Source organism: Purpureocillium takamizusanense, chromosome 4, assembly GCF_022605165.1.
Source record: "Purpureocillium takamizusanense chromosome 4, complete sequence".
Taxonomy (NCBI): Eukaryota; Fungi; Ascomycota; class Sordariomycetes; order Hypocreales; family Ophiocordycipitaceae; genus Purpureocillium; species Purpureocillium takamizusanense.
This window is the reverse complement of record NC_063071.1, coordinates 175635-193268: the sequence shown is the minus strand read 5'-3', so window position 1 is coordinate 193268 and position 17634 is coordinate 175635. Positions and strand designations below refer to the sequence as shown.

At 55.8% G+C, this 17634-nt stretch overlaps 5 protein-coding genes across 6 annotated transcripts; 4 read left to right on the top strand and 1 right to left on the bottom strand.

The window, feature by feature from the left end:
- Window positions 1-957: 957 nt before the first annotated feature.
- On the top strand, window positions 958-8686 carry JDV02_004699 (putative PKS/NRPS-like protein biosynthetic cluster; the record flags this gene model as incomplete). Its single annotated transcript, XM_047985931.1, has 1 exon — window positions 958-8686. One exon carries the CDS (start codon window positions 958-960, stop codon window positions 8416-8418), a length of 7461 nt encoding a protein of 2486 aa, XP_047841911.1. The 3' UTR covers window positions 8419-8686.
- A 604-nt stretch (window positions 8687-9290) lies between these two features.
- Window positions 9291-10919, top strand: JDV02_004698 (uncharacterized protein). Of its 2 annotated transcripts, none has more exons than XM_047985930.1 (2): window positions 9291-9705; window positions 9766-10919. In XM_047985930.1, the coding sequence occupies exons 1-2, from the start codon at window positions 9337-9339 to the stop codon at window positions 10366-10368; spliced, it is 972 nt and encodes a 323-aa protein (XP_047841910.1). In that variant the 5' UTR covers window positions 9291-9336; the 3' UTR covers window positions 10369-10919. The 2 variants fall into 2 exon arrangements, with proteins under 2 accessions (XP_047841910.1, XP_047841909.1); XM_047985929.1 differs by having other exon boundaries at window positions 9291-10332; window positions 10391-10919.
- A 383-nt stretch (window positions 10920-11302) lies between these two features.
- On the top strand, window positions 11303-12152 carry JDV02_004697 (uncharacterized protein; the record flags this gene model as incomplete). The annotated part of the gene is made up of 2 exons (XM_047985928.1): window positions 11303-11828; window positions 11905-12152. The coding sequence occupies exons 1-2, from the start codon at window positions 11366-11368 to the stop codon at window positions 12150-12152; spliced, it is 711 nt and encodes a 236-aa protein (XP_047841908.1). The 5' UTR covers window positions 11303-11365.
- Window positions 12153-13656: 1504 nt separating this feature from the next.
- Window positions 13657-15389, bottom strand: JDV02_004696 (uncharacterized protein; the record flags this gene model as incomplete). Its single annotated transcript, XM_047985927.1, has 3 exons — window positions 13657-13905; window positions 13973-14686; window positions 14757-15389. The coding sequence occupies 3 exons, from the start codon at window positions 15387-15389 to the stop codon at window positions 13657-13659; spliced, it is 1596 nt and encodes a 531-aa protein (XP_047841907.1).
- Window positions 15390-16670: 1281 nt separating this feature from the next.
- On the top strand, window positions 16671-17507 carry JDV02_004695 (uncharacterized protein; the record flags this gene model as incomplete). The annotated part of the gene is made up of 2 exons (XM_047985926.1): window positions 16671-17007; window positions 17092-17507. 2 exons carry the CDS (start codon window positions 16671-16673, stop codon window positions 17505-17507), a joined length of 753 nt encoding a protein of 250 aa, XP_047841906.1.
- Between the last annotated feature and the right edge of the window lie 127 nt (window positions 17508-17634).

The following is a 17634-nucleotide window of genomic DNA, read 5'->3' as shown; positions in this document are numbered from 1 at the left end:
TGTTCTGTCTCTGAGGCTCTTGATTCAGAGACCCTTGTTTGATTGGGTGCTTACAGGTAGGGGATATGGCAGCAACGCGGACGGCGAGTTGACAACACCTCGTGACGCGTCTGGGTTCCTCCTTTACGATGAATAAAAGGGAGCAGCGCTAGTTACAGTCACACACCTACCAAGACAAATATGCCTATCGCCAAGATCCCAGCTCTAGTGGCAATTGTTGGTGTTGAGATCCGGGTCATAGAGACGGGGCGAATATGGCTTTCCCGCTTCAAGGTCTGTTGCCTAGGCGTGCCGTCATGCCGTCATGAGGAGATGCTGCTCGTGCTCACCGTACTGTGCTCATAAAGTCCCAGCTGCTTCTCGTATCCGCTGCGATGCTCTCGTGCCGTGCCGCACCGTGCCGCACCGTGCCGCATCGTGCCGTGCCGTGCCGTGCCGCCCCGGGCTATGCTGTGCTGTGAGGTAAGACCGTGATAAGTGACTCGCGCCAAAGGCTGAGATGGTTCTAGGCCTTCTTTCCTTTTACCCTGCGATGCGAGGGCTAGAGGTTGCTATAGTATGTAATATGCCTGATTAAGTATATGATGTCCTTACCAAGGAAGAAGCTTTTGGAACTGCACTCTTGGCTGACTTAGAAGGCATGTGGAGAGAGACGCGCATGATTGCAGATGGTGCTACTTCGTTACTGTATAAAGATCAATGGTCGAAGTGAATTATTCTCTAATGTAATAGCTGTCTCCCAGCCAACACAAACACTGAATGTATTCGAGCTCAACGACACACAGACTTTGCCCAATCGCCGGAAAGATGGAGTCCATTTTGAGCGATGAAAGCCGGATGCTAGTTGAGGACTTCAACAAAACTGACAATGCCGAAACGTTGGGACATTGCGTGCATTGGCTCATTGAGCGAGCAACAAAAATCTACCCAGACCACACAGCCTTAATATGTGCCGACATGGAGCTGACCTATCGGGACCTCGACGCGTCGGCGAATTGGCTCGCGAGCATCCTGCTGGATCGTGGTGTCCAGTGCGGTGACTTGGTTGGTGTGGCACTGGATCGCTCTATCGACCTCGTCGTGGCGCTCGTCGCGGTTCTGAAGGCTGGCGCTGCGTACGTACCCATCGACACCAGCCTTCCCAGGAAACGCATTCGCCAGATGATGGTCGATGCGTGCCCGAGTCTCGTCATCGCCAGTCCCAGCATGCTCGATGCCATGTCGGAGTGGAAAGATATGTGCCTGTGCATGAAAGGGATGCTGTCAAACAACGAGAATGGTAACCTTGATCGTAGCGACAAGAGGAGTCCCGCCAGAGTGTACGTACAACCGACGGATCTCGCCTACGTCATGTATACATCGGGCTCGACCGGCCGCCCTAAGGGAGTAGAGATGAGTCATGGAGCCCTGGCTAACATCCTGCTATCACTACAGCATGAGCCGGGATTTTGCGAGGCAGATAGGCTCTTGGCCGTCACTACTATCTCCTTCGATATGGCGTTCCTGGAGCTATTCTTACCGCTCACCTCCGGTGCGACAGTAGTCGTAGCTCAGACTCATCAAATACGAGATCCTCGGGAGCTGGTTGTGTTGATGAAGCGTCACGCCATCAACATAATGCAGGCTACCCCCGTCGCGTGGCAGATGTTGCTGGACTCTGGCTGGCGCGGCGAACCACCCCTTACCAAGATGCTCTCCGCTGGTGAGGCACTATCATGTCGCCTCGCAGACCGCCTGCTCGCCTGCGGTAAGAGACTATGGAACCTATATGGAGCAACCGAGACGTCGTATGCGAGCAGCTGGGAGGTAGAAAGGGTGCGAGAAAGGGAAGGCGTACTCATCGGCAGAGCCACTGCCAATGGTCGACTATACGTACTTGACCAAGACATGTCGCCAGTGCCTCTCGGCTGCACGGGAGAGCTGTACGTCGGCGGCGCCTGCGTTGCTCGCGGCTATCGCAACAACCCGGAGCTCACAAGAACCCGCTTCCTCGACAACCCTTTCCACGAGGGTCGTCTCTACCGTACCGGAGACTTGGCCTGTTTCCCCGCGCCCGGCAAACTAAGCGTTCTCGGCCGCATCGACAGCCAGGTCAAAATCCGGGGTTTTAGGGTCGAGCCGGGCGAGGTAGAGGCGGCCATCACGGACCACTGGTACGTTTCCGGTGCCGTTGTGGTGGGCCGTGATGACCGTCTCGTCGCCTATTGCGTGAGGGATGCCAAAGTGCCCGTGGTGGAAGACGCTGCGCGGACCGTGCTTGATGCTCTGCTGCGCCCTTGGCTGGCTGAGCGCTTGCCGCCATACATGGTGCCAGCATTTTTCGTCGAACTGGACGAGCTACCAGTAACACTGAACGGTAAGATCGACCGCAACGCTCTCCCGCCTCAGACAGCAGTAGCTGTGAATAGGGAGGAAGGAGTTGCGGGTGCGCTGGCACCCAAATGCAGCGAGCTGGAGAATAGGATTCTGGCGATCTGGTCACGGGTTCTTGGCCATGAATGCATCAGCATCAAGGATAACTTCTTCGAAGTCGGTGGCGACTCCGTGCGGGTACTAAGGGTCCAGAAAGAGCTGGAGGAGATGCTTGACCGGCCAGTATCGCCAGCCATACTGTTTGAGCACTATACTGTTAAAGCGCTGGCCGCCTATCTGGCCACCACGGACAAGAAGCAGTTGGAGTCTGCCAATGGGCACCACCACAGCACTAACAATGCCAGCAATGAGCATATTGCCATAGTCTCAATGGGATGCCGGCTCCCTGGAGGCGTCACCACTCCCGAGGAATTCTGGGAGCTGCTCGAAAGCGCTGGAAACCCAATCACCTTGGTGCCGAAAGACCGCTGGGACGCAGACGCCCTATATGACACCGACCCTGCTGCTCTCGGAAAGTCATACTGTCGCCGTGGTGGCTTCTTGTCCTCTATCGACCCCCTTGACACGGCGTTCTTTGGAATCTCGCCGCGGGAAGCACACGCCATGGATCCAGAGCAGCACTTGGTACTAGAGACATGCTGGGAAGGGTTCGAGCGCGCGGGCTACACCATGGAACAACTGCGCGGCAGTCACACTGGTGTCTTCATCGGCACTAGCAGCATCTCGGCACACCACAGGCTCGACCACACCGCTATTCAGGACCTGACCCGTCTTGATGGATATGCAGCGACGGGCTCAGCTGGCGGCACCCTATCCGGTCGGGTTTCCTACGTTCTTGGGCTCGAAGGCCCGACCATGACAATAGACACAGCCTGTTCGTCGTCGCTCGTGGCAACGCATCTAGCTTGTGCGGCGCTGCAACGGGGTGAGTGCGACATGGCCATATCCGGTGCCGCGAGCCTGATGCTCAGCCCGGCCCTCCACGTCGAGTTCAGCCGGCTTCAGGGCATGGCACCGGATGGCCAATGCAGGGCGTTCGCAGCCAGCGCACAAGGGACAGGTTGGGGCGAGGGGGCTGCCGTCGTGGTCCTGAAGCGACTGTCCGATGCTCAGCTTGACGGCGACCTGGTTCATGCCGTTCTGCGCGGTACCGCCGTCAATCATTGTGGCCGTGGCGCTGGCCTGACGATACCGAGCAGTTCTGCCCAACAGCGAGTTATCCGTACGGCCTTGGATACTGCGGAGCTACAGCCGAGAGGTATCGATTACGTCGAGGCTCACGGCACCGGCACCAAGCTCGGCGATCCTATCGAGGCCACGGCCCTGTCCGAGGTCTTTGGCAGCGGCCGTTATGACGAGGAGCCGTTGTGGATTGGCTCGGTCAAGTCCAACATTGGGCACACCCAGGCCGCCGCCGGTCTTGTTGGCTTGTTGAAGGTGATACTGGCCATGCGGCATGAGACTCTACCTCGGACACTCCATGCATCGGAGCCGACTCGAGCCGTTGACTGGAAGAAAGCCAACATGGCGTTGGTGCAGGAGAAGCGTCCGTGGCCCAGGCGGGGTCGGACACGCAGGGCAGGGGTCAGCGCCTTTGGCATTGGCGGGACGAATGCACATGCAATAGTCGAGGACCCGCCAGGTGGTGCTGTGGAAACAGGAAGGGGCGATGCAAAACTGATTGTTTCTCTGCCACTACCGTTCCTCCTCTCGGGCCAAACCGACGTGGCCCTTGGCTTGCAAGCCACAAAACTTCGTCAACACATCCTCAGCAGCAGCAGCAGCAGGAACACTGACCAGCATCACTGGCTTGGCGATATCGCATACTCGCTAGCGACCACACGTAGCCACTTCCGACGAAGGCTGGTGTTGATTGCCCAAGATGAGGCGGAGCTGCTCGACAAGCTGTCCTCGGCGGCACGCCCGGGCGCTGACCGGTTGCCAGATGGCGACCGTGTCAAAGATCCTCGCTTGGCGATGCTCTTCACTGGCCAGGGAAGCCAGTGGCTGGGGATGGGTAGGGATCTATGCGACGCTTATCCCACGTTCCGTGATGCCCTCACCGAGATAGTGGCCGGGTTTAGGGAGCTCGAGCCGCCGCTTCTCGATGTCATGTGGGCGGAGTCCGGCACCGCCGCAGCTGCTCTCTTTCACCGCACTGATTTTGCCCAACCTGCTCTTTTTGCTCTCGAGGTGGCTCTGTGGCGGCTCTGGCAGGGCTGGGGGGTAAGACCCGAGTTCGTTTACGGTCACAGCGTGGGCGAAATCGCGGCGGCGCACGTCGCCGGCGTCATGGACCTGCCCGATGCCTGCCGGCTCGTTGCGGCCCGTGGACGGCTGATGCAAGCAATGCCGGATGGCGGAAAGATGGCCTCACTTGAGGCTACTCCCCTTGAGGCTGCCACGGCGATCGATGAGCTTGGCCACGGCGGTGAGGCCGAAATTGCTGGCTACAACACGCCAACACAGACTGTCATATCCGGTGATGCCCACGCCGTGGAGAGCATAGCAACCCATCTCTCTCAGCAGGGCCGCAAGGTCAAGATGCTCCATGTCAGCCATGCGTTCCACTCACACCACATGGACGGTATGCTTGCGGCCCTCCGCGCAGTGGCGGAGGACATCCGATTCATGCCAGCCGAGGTAGGCGTCATGAGCAGCCTCACTGGAAGACTGGCGGAACCTGGCCAGCTCCAGCAGGCTGACTATTGGGTCCGGCAAGCACGAGAAGCTGTCCGCTTCAGCGACGGCGTCCGAGCGCTGGCTTGCGAAGGAGTGGACGTCTTCCTCGAGTTGGGACCTCAGCCGGTGCTCTGCAGCATGGGAGCAATGTGTATCTTGGAAGAATGTACGACAGATGCTCCGATCTGGTTGCCGTCTCTGGCTCCGGGCAGGAAAGTCGGCTCCGTTGTGCAGCGCAGCCTCGCCGATTTGCACGTACGTGGCCTACCTGTCGACTGGCCTGCCTATTTCAAGCCGCTTGGCTGCCGACGCGTTGAATTGCCAACATACGCCTTCCAACGAGACGGTCTCCCTCGGCTCAACCCACGGCCAGCCGCGTGGCAGACACAGACCGGCAGCGCTATAGCAGATTGCGACGGCACCAATGGGTACCATACAACTGACCGCTGCCAGTTTGAACTTGAGTGGCAGCCAGTCGACACGGAAACGTGCGACAAGGCCCCATGTGGCGGGACCTGGGGTCTGGCGCTCCCGGCCGGGGGCGTTGCTTGGGCGGGACGAGTGACGGCGGCTCTATCACGGCTCGGCACCCAACTAGTTCAAGTCGAGGATATCGAAGACGCCCAAGGACTAGATGGCCTCCTGTGTCTGTGGGACTCCAGCGGAGAGGAAGTTGTACGCCAGGCACACGACCTCGCTGAAAAGGGCCTTGAGCAGCTACAGAGAGTAGCAGAGACTCGAAAATCCACGCCTCTGCCGCTTGTGTGGGTCACATGCGGTGCCGTCGGAGCCGGCGCCGGAGTCGATGGCGGGGTTACCGGCCTCGGAGCGGCGCCGTTGTGGGGCCTCATCCGTGCCGCCAGGAGTGAGCACCCAGAACTGCATCTGCGTCTTGTTGACATGGGCGAAGAAGCGGGAGCGGCCGCGCTCGCAACGGCCCTGACGCGGAGCTCGGAGCTGGAGTGCGCTGTGCGCCTGGATCGGGTACTTGTGCCGCGACTGCGGCGTATCACCAGCCCCACGCCGACGCCCCCGGCCAAGGCGCGACTCCTCCGACCGGACGGCGTTGTTCTCATTACGGGGGGCCTTGGAGATCTCGGAGCACGTGTGGCACGGTGGTTGGCAGAAGTTCACGGCGTCCGCGATCTGGTGCTGACCTCGCGCCGAGGCAAAGATTCACCCGGCGCGAAGGCGTTGGTTGCCGAACTCGCTGGGCTAGGCGCGAGGGCTGTGGTCCTGGCCAGTAACGTGGCTGACCGAGACAGTGTCAGATCAGTTATGGCAACCTTGGACGACATGAATAGGCCACTGCGTGGCGTGGTGCACGCGGCCGGCGTGGTGGACTCAGGTGTCCTCTCCACGTTGACACCGGAGCAGTTCGCCACGACCTTTGCACCCAAGATCAGCGGCGCCTGGCATCTTCATGAGCTAACTAGAAAGATGGACATGGACCTATTCATGATGTTCTCCTCCGTCTCCGGTGTCGTTGGCATGCCCGGCCTCGCCAACTACGCTGCAGCCAACACGTTTCTTGATGCGCTGGCGAGCATGCGCCGTGCCCAGCACTTGCCGGCCTCTTCGGTGGCCTACGGCACTTGGCAGGGTGAGGGCATGATTACCACTCTTGCTGGAAATACTCGCACTCACCTCGCCCGTTTCGGTCTCCGTCCTCTCGCGCCTGATGTGGGACTGGAGCTGCTAGATCAAGCCGTACGCAGCGGTCGTGCGCTTACCGTGGCTGCCGCACTTGATTTCGAACAGCTCCGCGGCTACTACGAGGATTGCGGCAGCATACCGCCGCTGCTTTCCCTGGTGTTAGGGCGACGCAGTACGCGGGCTCATCAACATCACGACCTTCGCGAAGCGCTGAAGAACGCCAACCCTGAGCAACACGCAAGCATTGTTCTGTCCATGGTCCGAGAAACGGTAGCCAAGATGCTGGGGTTTGCGCGGCCCGAGGATGTTGATGTTAGCCAGCCATTACAGAACATCGGAATCGACTCGTTAACAGCGGTTCTAATTCGCAACCACCTGGCGGCTCTGACGGGCATGACGCTGTCCGCTAACATCGCCTTGCTGCACCCTAATTTGAAGGCTCTGAGCCAGGCCCTGCTATCTCAAATGAAGGGTTTCTTGGCCGAGACAGCGCTCGAGGCATCGGCATCGGGAGGTGCAACCCCTGATACTATGATGGTCAACTCTCTTCGCCCCGACATGACAGCGGTCCGTCAGGGATACCTAGACCCAAGCTTAACATTCAACAATACAGCCCCTGGCTCCACGCCATGCAACGACAAGCCCGGGGCTGTCTTCGTCACGGGAGGCACAGGATTTGTTGGCGCCTTCATCGTGCACGAGCTGCTAAAACAGAGAATTGCTGTGTACTGCCTCGTCCGAGGGGAGTGCGAGGGCCAGGCACGGCGGCGATTGGTGGACACGCTCGACCTATACGGTCTATGGAGGCCCGACTACGCCTCGCTGCTTCATGCCGTACTTGGAGACCTAGCCCAGCCCCTGTTCGGCCTGGCCGCAGATGGGTTTGAGGATTTGGCCGATCGAGTCGATTCCATCTGCCACTCGGGCGCCCTCGTGGACTGGATGCGCCCACTAGAAGATTACATTGGCCCCAATGTTGTCAGTACTCATGAGGTCCTGCGGCTCGCGTCCCATGGCCGCAGCAAGGCCGTTCACCTCATATCCACCGTCTCTAGCCTTCCCAAGTATGCAGGCTATCAACTCACCGAGGAAGACCGGGAATACGGCTACGGTACCTCTAAATATATGGCGGAGCGTATGCTGGCGGCAGCTCGTTGGCGCGGCGCTAGGGCGTCGATCTACCGCTTGCCCTTCGTCACCTCATCGGCAGCCACCGGCCACTTCCGGCGCGATCGCGGCGATTTCTTGCACAACTTGATTGCTGGCAGCTTAGAGTTGGGCGCCTTCCCGCACTTAGACGGCGATCTATCCGCCGTGCTACCTGTTGACTACCTGAGCAAGACGGTTGTTACCGTGATGACCAAGGATCTAAAATGGATCGGCAAAGATTTCGACTTTCTCAATAGGCATGCGCCGAGCTTCGACGCCTTCTTTACGCTACTGGGCCAGGCCAACGGCACCAAGATATTGCGCTTTAGCACGTGGAAGCAGTTGGCATCAGACTACGCTGCCGCGCATCCGACGAGTTCAATAGCTCGTATTACCGCTGCATTTGACGGGTATACTGACGAAACCGCTGCCACTATGATCCAGGCCTTGCCCATCGGAGAGCACGTCTTCGGTGGGGACAACTATCCTGTGCCTTCGGTTGACGAGCAGTCCGTCCGGAGGTATCTGAAACGCATTGATGGTGTTCAGGCGAGATGATCGATCGAGCTAGCAGGTAAATCTACTGTCGTCGGCAACGTGGAGTTTGGAAAGTCTTCAAATACTGCCAGCCCCGTTGCTCCTCATGTTGAATGCTCGAGGGGCCAGAGTGGCACTGTCAGGGAAGATGCAAGTCGGGTTGAAGGAAACACTCGGTGTAGTCCGTGCCCAGAATATGCGAAGCGACACGTTTCTATGAGGACATGTCTAAAAGTAGTAGAGCTCCGTCGAAAACCTTGATCCAAGAATAACAGACAAAGCAGCAGCATACAAAGCAAGGAGCCGGTGGCATATCTTTGCATGCACGGGCAAACTATTCTATTTGAGGGTCGAATCATCAGTGCGTGTCTGTGGTATTGAGGGAGCTTCGGCTCCCCATCTACCAAAAGGAATCCCGAAAATGGTCTCTCATCTGCCTCTCTTCCGTCCGTGGCCTGTCGGCAGGGGCCTGTGGCCGTTCATGGGCGAGAAGACCTTAACCTGCGCTGCTTCTGGCCATGACTTCCGTAACAGCCTTCCACCAATCTGTCATACGCAGATATGTACGCTCAATCAGCAATACACTGCATACTTTGTCAGTGGGTTTCTGTCTCGGAACACTTGGCGCGCCACACTTCCAATTGAGCCCAATTATACGAGGTAGATCCCGTGCATAAGCTGCCAGACACCGCGCCCCGCAGCCCGCAACCTGCAGCCCGCCCGCACCTCGCAGCTCGCAATCGGGCGTACGGTCCAGCTTGGGTATATATAGATGCGGGCGGAGGTAAGTAGTAGTCATCTCATCATAATGACATCATTACGGTGAGGGTAAGGGCAGTTGTGTTTGGACTGTACTTCTAATGATCTCGACCGATTGTCCGCAACCTAAGCACAAACAATCTGCCGTGCCCCTCCATCCAGACCTCTCCCCCCTCCAGAATGGGCGACACCAACATTTCCTCCCTTCACATAGCTGTGATCGCTGAACAGCGTTCGACGTACCTCAACGTCGGTTATACAAGTGAGGAATGTGCAGCCTTGCCACACGATGGCGAGCTCAACGCCGTGGCAGCTGCAATTGGTGACTTGGGACACAATGTCACGCTTGTCCCGGGGTTACACTCACTTGTCGAGCACTTGGCTGCCGGCACGCACAAGGACTGGGACCTAGCGTTCAACCTGTCTCAAGGATTTCATGGTTCAGCGAGAGAGGCGCATGTGCCGGCTCTCTTGGAAGCTTACCAGATTCCATACACATTCTCAGACGCGGCAACGATGGCATTATGCCAGAACAAGGGACATACAAAGGTCAGTGCGGGGCTGGAACATGCAAGTTTGATCCGTTTGTTGAGTCTAAATGGATGCAAGATGATCCTAGACTACTACGGAATCTCGAACGCCCCATTCATGCTCATTCCAGCTGGGCAACTGAGCCCTCCTGGTCATACTACATTGCCACGTCCATGTCCTCTCTTCGTGAAGCCTGCCACGGAGGGCTCTTCCAAAGGCATCGATGGATTCAATAAAGTGGACAACTATGAGGAGCTTTTGTTGGCGGTCCAGAAACTCAGGACCAGATACCCTGGCCAGGATATATTGGTCGAGTCCTTTCTCTCAGGAAGAGAATTCACCATCAGCATCCTTGGAACCGGGACATCTAGCCAAGTCATTGGCGTTCGAGAACATATTTGGCAGACGCCCCTTCCAAACGAAGACAAACATATGGCCAAGCAGGAGTATGCAAGCTGGAAGAGCAAGTCGAGCGAAAACTGCCTCCTTCAATATCATGATTCCCATGATATGGACGACCCTCTCATCAAAGCTGCCTGTCAAGTTGCCTTGGACGCGTGGAACGCGCTTAACTGCAGAGATGCAGGACGCGTTGATATTCGTTTCAATTCTAACGAACTGGACCCTACCCCTAATGTAATAGAGGTGAGTGTTGCCATGAGTCCCGTTCCTGACGCCTAAAAATTGAAACAATTCCACTTAGGTCAATCCAATCGCAGGCCTCCTCCCGGGGCACTCTCCATTGCCTCAGAGTGCTTTACAGCATGGCATTTCGTTTAAAGAGCTATTAGCGGCTATAATTAACGGTTGCCTTGATCGAAGATAAGAGGGGTTTACTTCAGCAAGTGGTGCAGGGCCTCTTCATATGACAACCCTTCCAATGCCCGTTCGTTCTACCCAGTATAACTTTTACAATGCACATTCAAAGACTTGGTTATAGATAGAGCCCTTACTGGTTGCCAAACTCGTTCTGTGGTGGCTCGATTCCATATGCAGACAGGAGCCTCGTCCAGTTGACTATCCTAGTCACTCAGGGCTGTTACAGTTGTCCATGTGGCGACATCCACACCCTGGTCGGACATCATCAGATATCCCAGAATGTGATTGCAATTTGTAGACTACAATAAGCAATGTTATGACCTGAAGCTGTCGGCGAGGTGTGTTCCACGGACGGCGGAACAAGAGTGTAAACAATGCATAAAGCCCCGAAGGGTCGGAGATTACATTCGCGGTCGCAGCAGCCGGCGGGCTGTGCAGCCTAGCGAGCCAGTAGCAATTGAAGCCATCGCGGGCTGCTGGGCTGCTGGGCTGCAGCAGACCAGCAGCAATTAATGAAGCTACCGCTGCCGCCGGGTTGCACCAGTAATTGAAGTCATCGCGGCCGCCGGGCTGCACGTAGGAGCAATTGAGGCCGGGCTGCGGGCTGAGGGCTGCGGCGGGGGGGCAGCTTGCATCCTGTGCGCGGCGTGGGTGAATGAGTTCTCTTCTCGTAATCAAATCTCGGTAAGTTGGTCCAACAAGACATATATAGCCGACTTCCGAGCTGCAGATGTTCTAGAGCACTATTCAACATCGAGGATTCTGGCCTGTCCAACTGTTCCTTTTGAGCTTTCCCTTCACACACCTGCACCCTCATGAACGACTTATGAGCGCTTTCTGTGCATCACCGTAATCTGAAATGTCCAACAACACGCAATTGACCAGCACCGAAAAAGAGTACATCATCTCGGGCTGCACAGTAGCCGACGGCGATGCGCTCGCCGCCAACAACCTCCCTGCCTTCTGGGCTGATCCGCATTTCCGTCTAAATTGGCCGAACCGCACTCTCGAATACCATGTGATTCAGGCTGCCAAGCGCAGCCCGAACAACTTGTTGACTGGGCGCGAGACTAAACGCCATTTGAAAGCTGTCCACCCCGATACTGGTCGCATCGCTGGGTACGCGCGATGGATCCTACCAGCCGGTTTTGACCCGTCTGTCTGGCCCGAAGCCGTAACTCCGGCGGTCAGCGAAGACGATGAAGCTTTCTTCCGCCGCCTTGCGTCGATGGCCGATTGGAACACTGGCGATACGACTGGTGAGCCGATAAGTCCGACCCAGAAGGCCGAAAATGAGATTCTGTCCAACAAGACATACATCCGTAAGTCATCTCCCCGTTATCCGGCGAGTCACCTTGGCCATGCACGATGCACTAACACTCTGGCTTCATCGTACAGAGTTGGACTACTTGGCAGTCCATCCAGATAACCAGGGCAGTGGCATCGCCACGCAGCTGGTTGCGAGCGGTCTGAAAGAAGCCAAGAAGATTGGCCTCGACGTCTACGTCAGGGCATTTCGTCCCGGCATCGGGTTGTACCGGCGGCTTGGCTTTCGCACCGAGAAAGAAATTGCACTGGACGATTCTGAAGAGTGCGGGCCGGGAGAGGTCTACCGAGCCCTCATGACCTATGCTATCGCCTCATAAGAGGTCACGCCATTCGGAAATCATTCTGTCAGTTTTGAAGGTTGCTTCGCAAGCTGGTGACGGAAACCACGCGAAGCTTGGCGCGGAATAGTGCTGGGCGGACCGGCCCGGCGCACGGGAGCGGCAGCCCCGGTTGTGGGGTCGCGCAGGATTGATCGGAGGGTCGGGCCTTGGAGGGTTGCGCATGGTCCGAACGACTAGTTGCGCCTCCATCCAACCCCTAGAGCTATGCTACCAAGGCTACCTATTGCCTTTGAGCTTCACACATGTCTGACTGGCATGGGCGACGGCCGAATGAGGGTCTCCGAGGTACGCTGGCGTCACAGCCACCACCTCCATCTAGAGCCATTCGTCCGCTTCGCTGCCCATGGAGAGGTGTGCTTGGTCAAGCGAACATCATCACCGGCTTGCGGCAGTGTTTGTTTCGCACCAGACCTGTCAGGAAGACAGTACCACGACCAGGGTGTCGGCACTGAGCTGTGGTGCTTACTTTTAGTTGAGCTGTGGCACACTACTACCACCAACCTCGTGGCGCCTTGAGCGGCTGATAACGTCTCTGATGCCTCCGAAAGGCAACTCCCCGGCAGGTCATGAGCTACGTTAACGCTGACACACCCGATGCATTCATCACGCCGCACCGAAGAGGAAATAGCGCGAGGAGATAGCGCCGTTGCTAAAGAAGCACGATAGCACGCTAGGACTACTGCTGAAGCCATTGGACGCCGACGAGGCTCAGAAAGCGCATCTACAGATCATGGATAACCGCCAGCGGTGGGAGCAGGACATTGCGGCTGGATAGGTTGCTCGCACAAATGTGACAGCGACAGGAACAAGTCGCGTCAGCCGTCAGGATCGCTAATTAACGTCGGTCGGTCAAGGGCAAAGAAACAACGAGGCGCTGACAGCGGCGCAGCAGCACGATGACGCAAAAAAGAGACCACTCGTTTCGCAAAACACCACAGTCGTGCCCCAACCTCGCAGTTTCCTTGGCTCTCCGCAGGCCGACCCCCCACCTCGACCCTTGGAGTCGGGCTGATGACGGACCGTGGAGAGACACGCCCCTCAGACGCTCGGCGCACGGAATCATGTAATTGGACGTGCGGAAGGCGAAGCTGCTTTTGAATGGCGCTCGTTTTTCTCGGCATTGGGCCCATGTTGAAGTTGAACTGCAACCAGCAGATCCCTCCACTGTAGTGCCGTCCACGGCACGCAAGCTGCCCTGACAACTCCAGCTCGCTCCAGGGCCCGCCGATGGCCGTGTTGGGCAGGTGTTCAACGGTGCCACCAAGCCCCCTGAGCATCCCACCCCCCTACCTCTCACCCCACCAGCCCTACCTGCCACGGGGCGACATGGCCGACCAGGCTCACTGTCCCTCACGAAACGCACGAGCAAGATGGACCCTTTTCTCCGCCACGCCGGCCACGGAAGAAGACAGAAAACAGTGAGTGAGTGGACGCCAATTCCAGGTTTGAGTTGCCCTTTCGAAGATGGCATTGGCCCCAACTAAAACATCTCTACATACTGTATGTTCATGTTTTTGGGAATCACACAAGCCTTGAATCTTCGTGAGCTAATGGCCGTCGTATTCTTAAATTGTTTCTCGTCTGGCGTGAGAAACTCTCGGCCGAGAGCAGCCAATGTTGAATCCGGTTTAAGCCCTGCCTGCTGCATCCTGCTCTTTTTCTTACCATCAAGAGGGCGGTCCAGGATCTCGGCAGTCGTGTGGAGTGCCGAGTCGATGGCGCCAGCAATCTGACGTATCGTTAGCCTACTGACCAGAATATAACTAGTCTGCCTGCGGTTAATAAGGTGGACTTACCCAGGTATGATGCTTGGACAAGTGCTCGCCGGCGAAAAAGATCTGACCCTCTCGCTTCCTGGCTATTTCGTGGAAGCGCGAGAATTGTCCCGGAAGGAACATGGCATCGCCACCGCACGATTCCGTCACCCACATCATGTCAAACGCTTCAATAAATTGCTGATAAATGTCAACCTCGGCGTCATCTGCATAATACTTGTTCAAGTCATGCAAGCAGAGATTGACCCTCTCAGGCCGTGAAAGCCTGGCCCATTTCGACGCGTCCCCCATCCAGCAGTAGAGTAGCAAGACTCCGGAGCCGTTGCCACCCATGTCGTTGGAAGGGAAGACAATCCAGCGGAAGCGGAGATCTGTCGTACTTTGGCCGCCAAAACAGGGGTTCACTCTAGATTGCTCCCAGAAACGAGTTCGAAAATGCAGCCCAATCTTATAGAGGGGCTCGTAGTGGATACCGCGGATGGCTTGCTCCTTCATAAACGACCACTGGGGTCGGTCGACGATACTATAGAGAGCAGACGGCGGCGTGGCGACGACGACAGTGTCAAATGCGGCGGTATATCTTTCGCTGTGAAGACCTCGTGCCGACAGCTGAACCCGCCCATCGTTCAAATAAGCGATGTGGTCCACGCACGCATTGAGTCGTATGTTTTTGGAGCCAATGATGGAGGCGGCGCATTGCGGTATCCGCGACATGCCATCTCGAACCGTCGCCCACTTGCTCCAGTTAACTTTCCATATTTTCTTCATCAACGGCAGGGCTAATAGGAAACGCACTCGTACCTACATCTTTAGTGTCGAAATCCAGATTCTGCATTATGATCTCGGTAAAACCGAGATCATATTGATTCGTCTGCGAGCAAAACAGCTCAACAAACTCAATGACCTCGTGCGGCCATCCAATAACGCTTCGCAGATATGATCGAAAAGAATATTCGTCGTATTGAAGCAGTTTTTCGAACCCAGCTTCAAAATCCTGACGAAGTAGGCTCAGCCAAGGGATCACAACCTCCCCGAGGAGTTGTTGCGGAGACTTGTGCTGATAGGCAGCAGGCAGCTGGGCCTCGGCCGCCCAGTGAGGGTCCTGCAACATGCCTTTGCGGCCTTGAAAGAAGGAGCGGTTGTTCTCATGGTCGAGAATGTACGGAATGAGCTCAACCTTTTGCTCAGCAGAGCCGTGTGTGTTGAGGTAGCGGATAAAGTCAAAGACTTTTGAGTGCAGCGACGACCTTGGAATTCTCATGGCCCCAGCTTCAAAGTAGGGGTCTGCCAACTTGGCCTGTGGAGTAAAGCGGTAAGTATAGATGCGGCCACCTACGCGGTTCGCAGCCTCGAAAATGGTGACTTTATGGCCTTCACGTTGTAGAAGAAGACCGGTGTATAGGCCCGATACACCTGCTCCAACGATACCGACGTGCATGGTTTTTTTTTAAAGACAGATACAAAACGTGTGTAAAACAAGTCCGAAGAACCGGCAAGTGTAGAAAGCATCCAGGAATCAACAGATGATTTGTTAGTGGTTGATCAAAATATCTGGCAGAAAACCGGTCTTGCGTTCACAAAAAGTATTTCTTTCTCACGATGACATGGTCTACATCAGCTAGTCAATTTCTAGCCAAGACCCTGACAGTCTGAGCCATTGTGTCTCTGATTCTGACGCTGCAGGAGGAAAATTGAGTCATTGGTTCCGATGCAACAAGGACCTTCACCGACGACGAGGTGAAACTTTATACTGGGCCGGGAGTAAGAGGAGCCTGAAACTGGACTTTGATCAGATTGGGAACCCGCCGGGAGTGTGCCATTGGACAAATCTATGCGAGTGATCGACAAACTTGCAGAAGCTGAAAGTCTGGCTGTAACGACGGTTATGCACCGCTTATCCGAGTGAGGATGGCATGTGTGGTCCATTTTCGTATGTGGAAGTTGCCCTTGCGCTTACGCGGCCATTGACTGCTCAGGCTGCTCTTTGTACAAGTGTTTATGAGGCAAAATTCCAAAACATGATGCACGAATGCCGAGGCGCATGACGCAAGAAGGAGGCGTCATGTAACCCTTCTCCAACCTTTCAAGTAATTTTTGTCCGACGTACCCTCCCAACAAAGCTGACAGGCCTTGCGGGTTGTTTCCCGGGGTGACGAGGCTGGAGTATTCGAAAGCTAAGACGACGTGTCATTTGTCATTGAGTAACATGAAGTTGACGACAACTATAAAAACGCTGCCGGTAGTAGTTCACATGTGTAATATTCTCACCATAAATGCAGAAAGCAGAATACAAGTTCGCATTGAGCGGCACTGACACAGACACTTGACCAACGCCACCGTGAAAGACATTTCGTTGTTCTTTCTAAAAGCCCGAACATTCTCTATACATCAAGATGCCTTCCAACAAGGTGCCCCCCGTCATTGACTTCTCTGACTACTTGTCTGGTGACGAGGAGAAAATGGCCCACTGTGCGGCCCAGATTCGGGAGGCTTGTCTTACGCAGGGCTTTTTCCAAATCGTGAACCACGGCATGCCCAGGAGCTTGCAGAAGGAGATGTTCAAGATTTCAAAGGAGTTTTTCGATCTTCCAATGGAAGAAAAAATGAAGCTTGACAAGTCCAAGGCAGGTCAAATGGAGTCTCGCGCATCCAAGCACCTCGCCAGTGCTCGCAGCTTACATTTACCTTGCAGAATACTTATAATCGCGGCTACGAAGTCATGTACGGCCAAATGATTGAGGCCAACACGCGGCCGGACTTGAAAGAGGGCTATTACGTCTCCCGAGACTTGCCCATGGACCACCCACAAGTCAAGGCCGAAAAGTTCGCCCACGGTCCGAACGTATGGCCCGAGTCACTTGGAGAGCCCTTCAGAGAGACGTGCATGGAATATCTGAATCGTATCGTCAAGCTTACCGAAGACGTCATGGGCGCCATGGCGATGAGCTTAGGCTACGACAAGAACTACTTTGAGGAATTTTGCACAGATCCCATGTGCTTTTACAAGCTGCTTCACTACCCTCCACAGCCGACGGATGCGCATCCTCTGCAGCGAGGTATGACCCACGAAGTCCCCCCTTGATCATAGTCTCATGACTTCCTGAAATTTTGTGTTTACCTCATCGCTCACCAACATCCAGGCATTGGAGCTCATCGCGACTTTGGCGTCATCACGCTGCTGCTACAAGGCGACGTGCCTGGCCTCGAAGTATGGGATGATGAGGCGCAGGACTGGTATCCCGCACCGCCGGTAGAGGGCGCGTATGTGGTCAACATGGGAAATTTATTTGAGCAGTGGACCAACGACATGTACGTGTCGAACGTGCACCGCGTCATCAACCGCGCAGGCGAGGAGCGGTTTAGCATCCCCTTCAACTACAACGGCAACCCCGACTTTGTCATTCGCTGCATTGAAAAGTGCCGCTCCAATGCCGAAGAAGAAAAGTACGCTCCCATTAGCGTGGAAGACTATGTTGTTCAGAAGTACAAGGATGTCTATGCTCGTGCGGGTGTTTACAAAGAGGACACATTTGTGGCACAAAAGGCAGGCGCTTGACAGGGGAGAAATGTAGTAAGTAAATGACACGGGAGCATAGCGAGAGCAAACAGAATGCAAGAAATGAAGGCTCTAGCAAACACTGAACATATTGCTGTGTCAAGGAGAAAAATTCGTCATGGCGGTA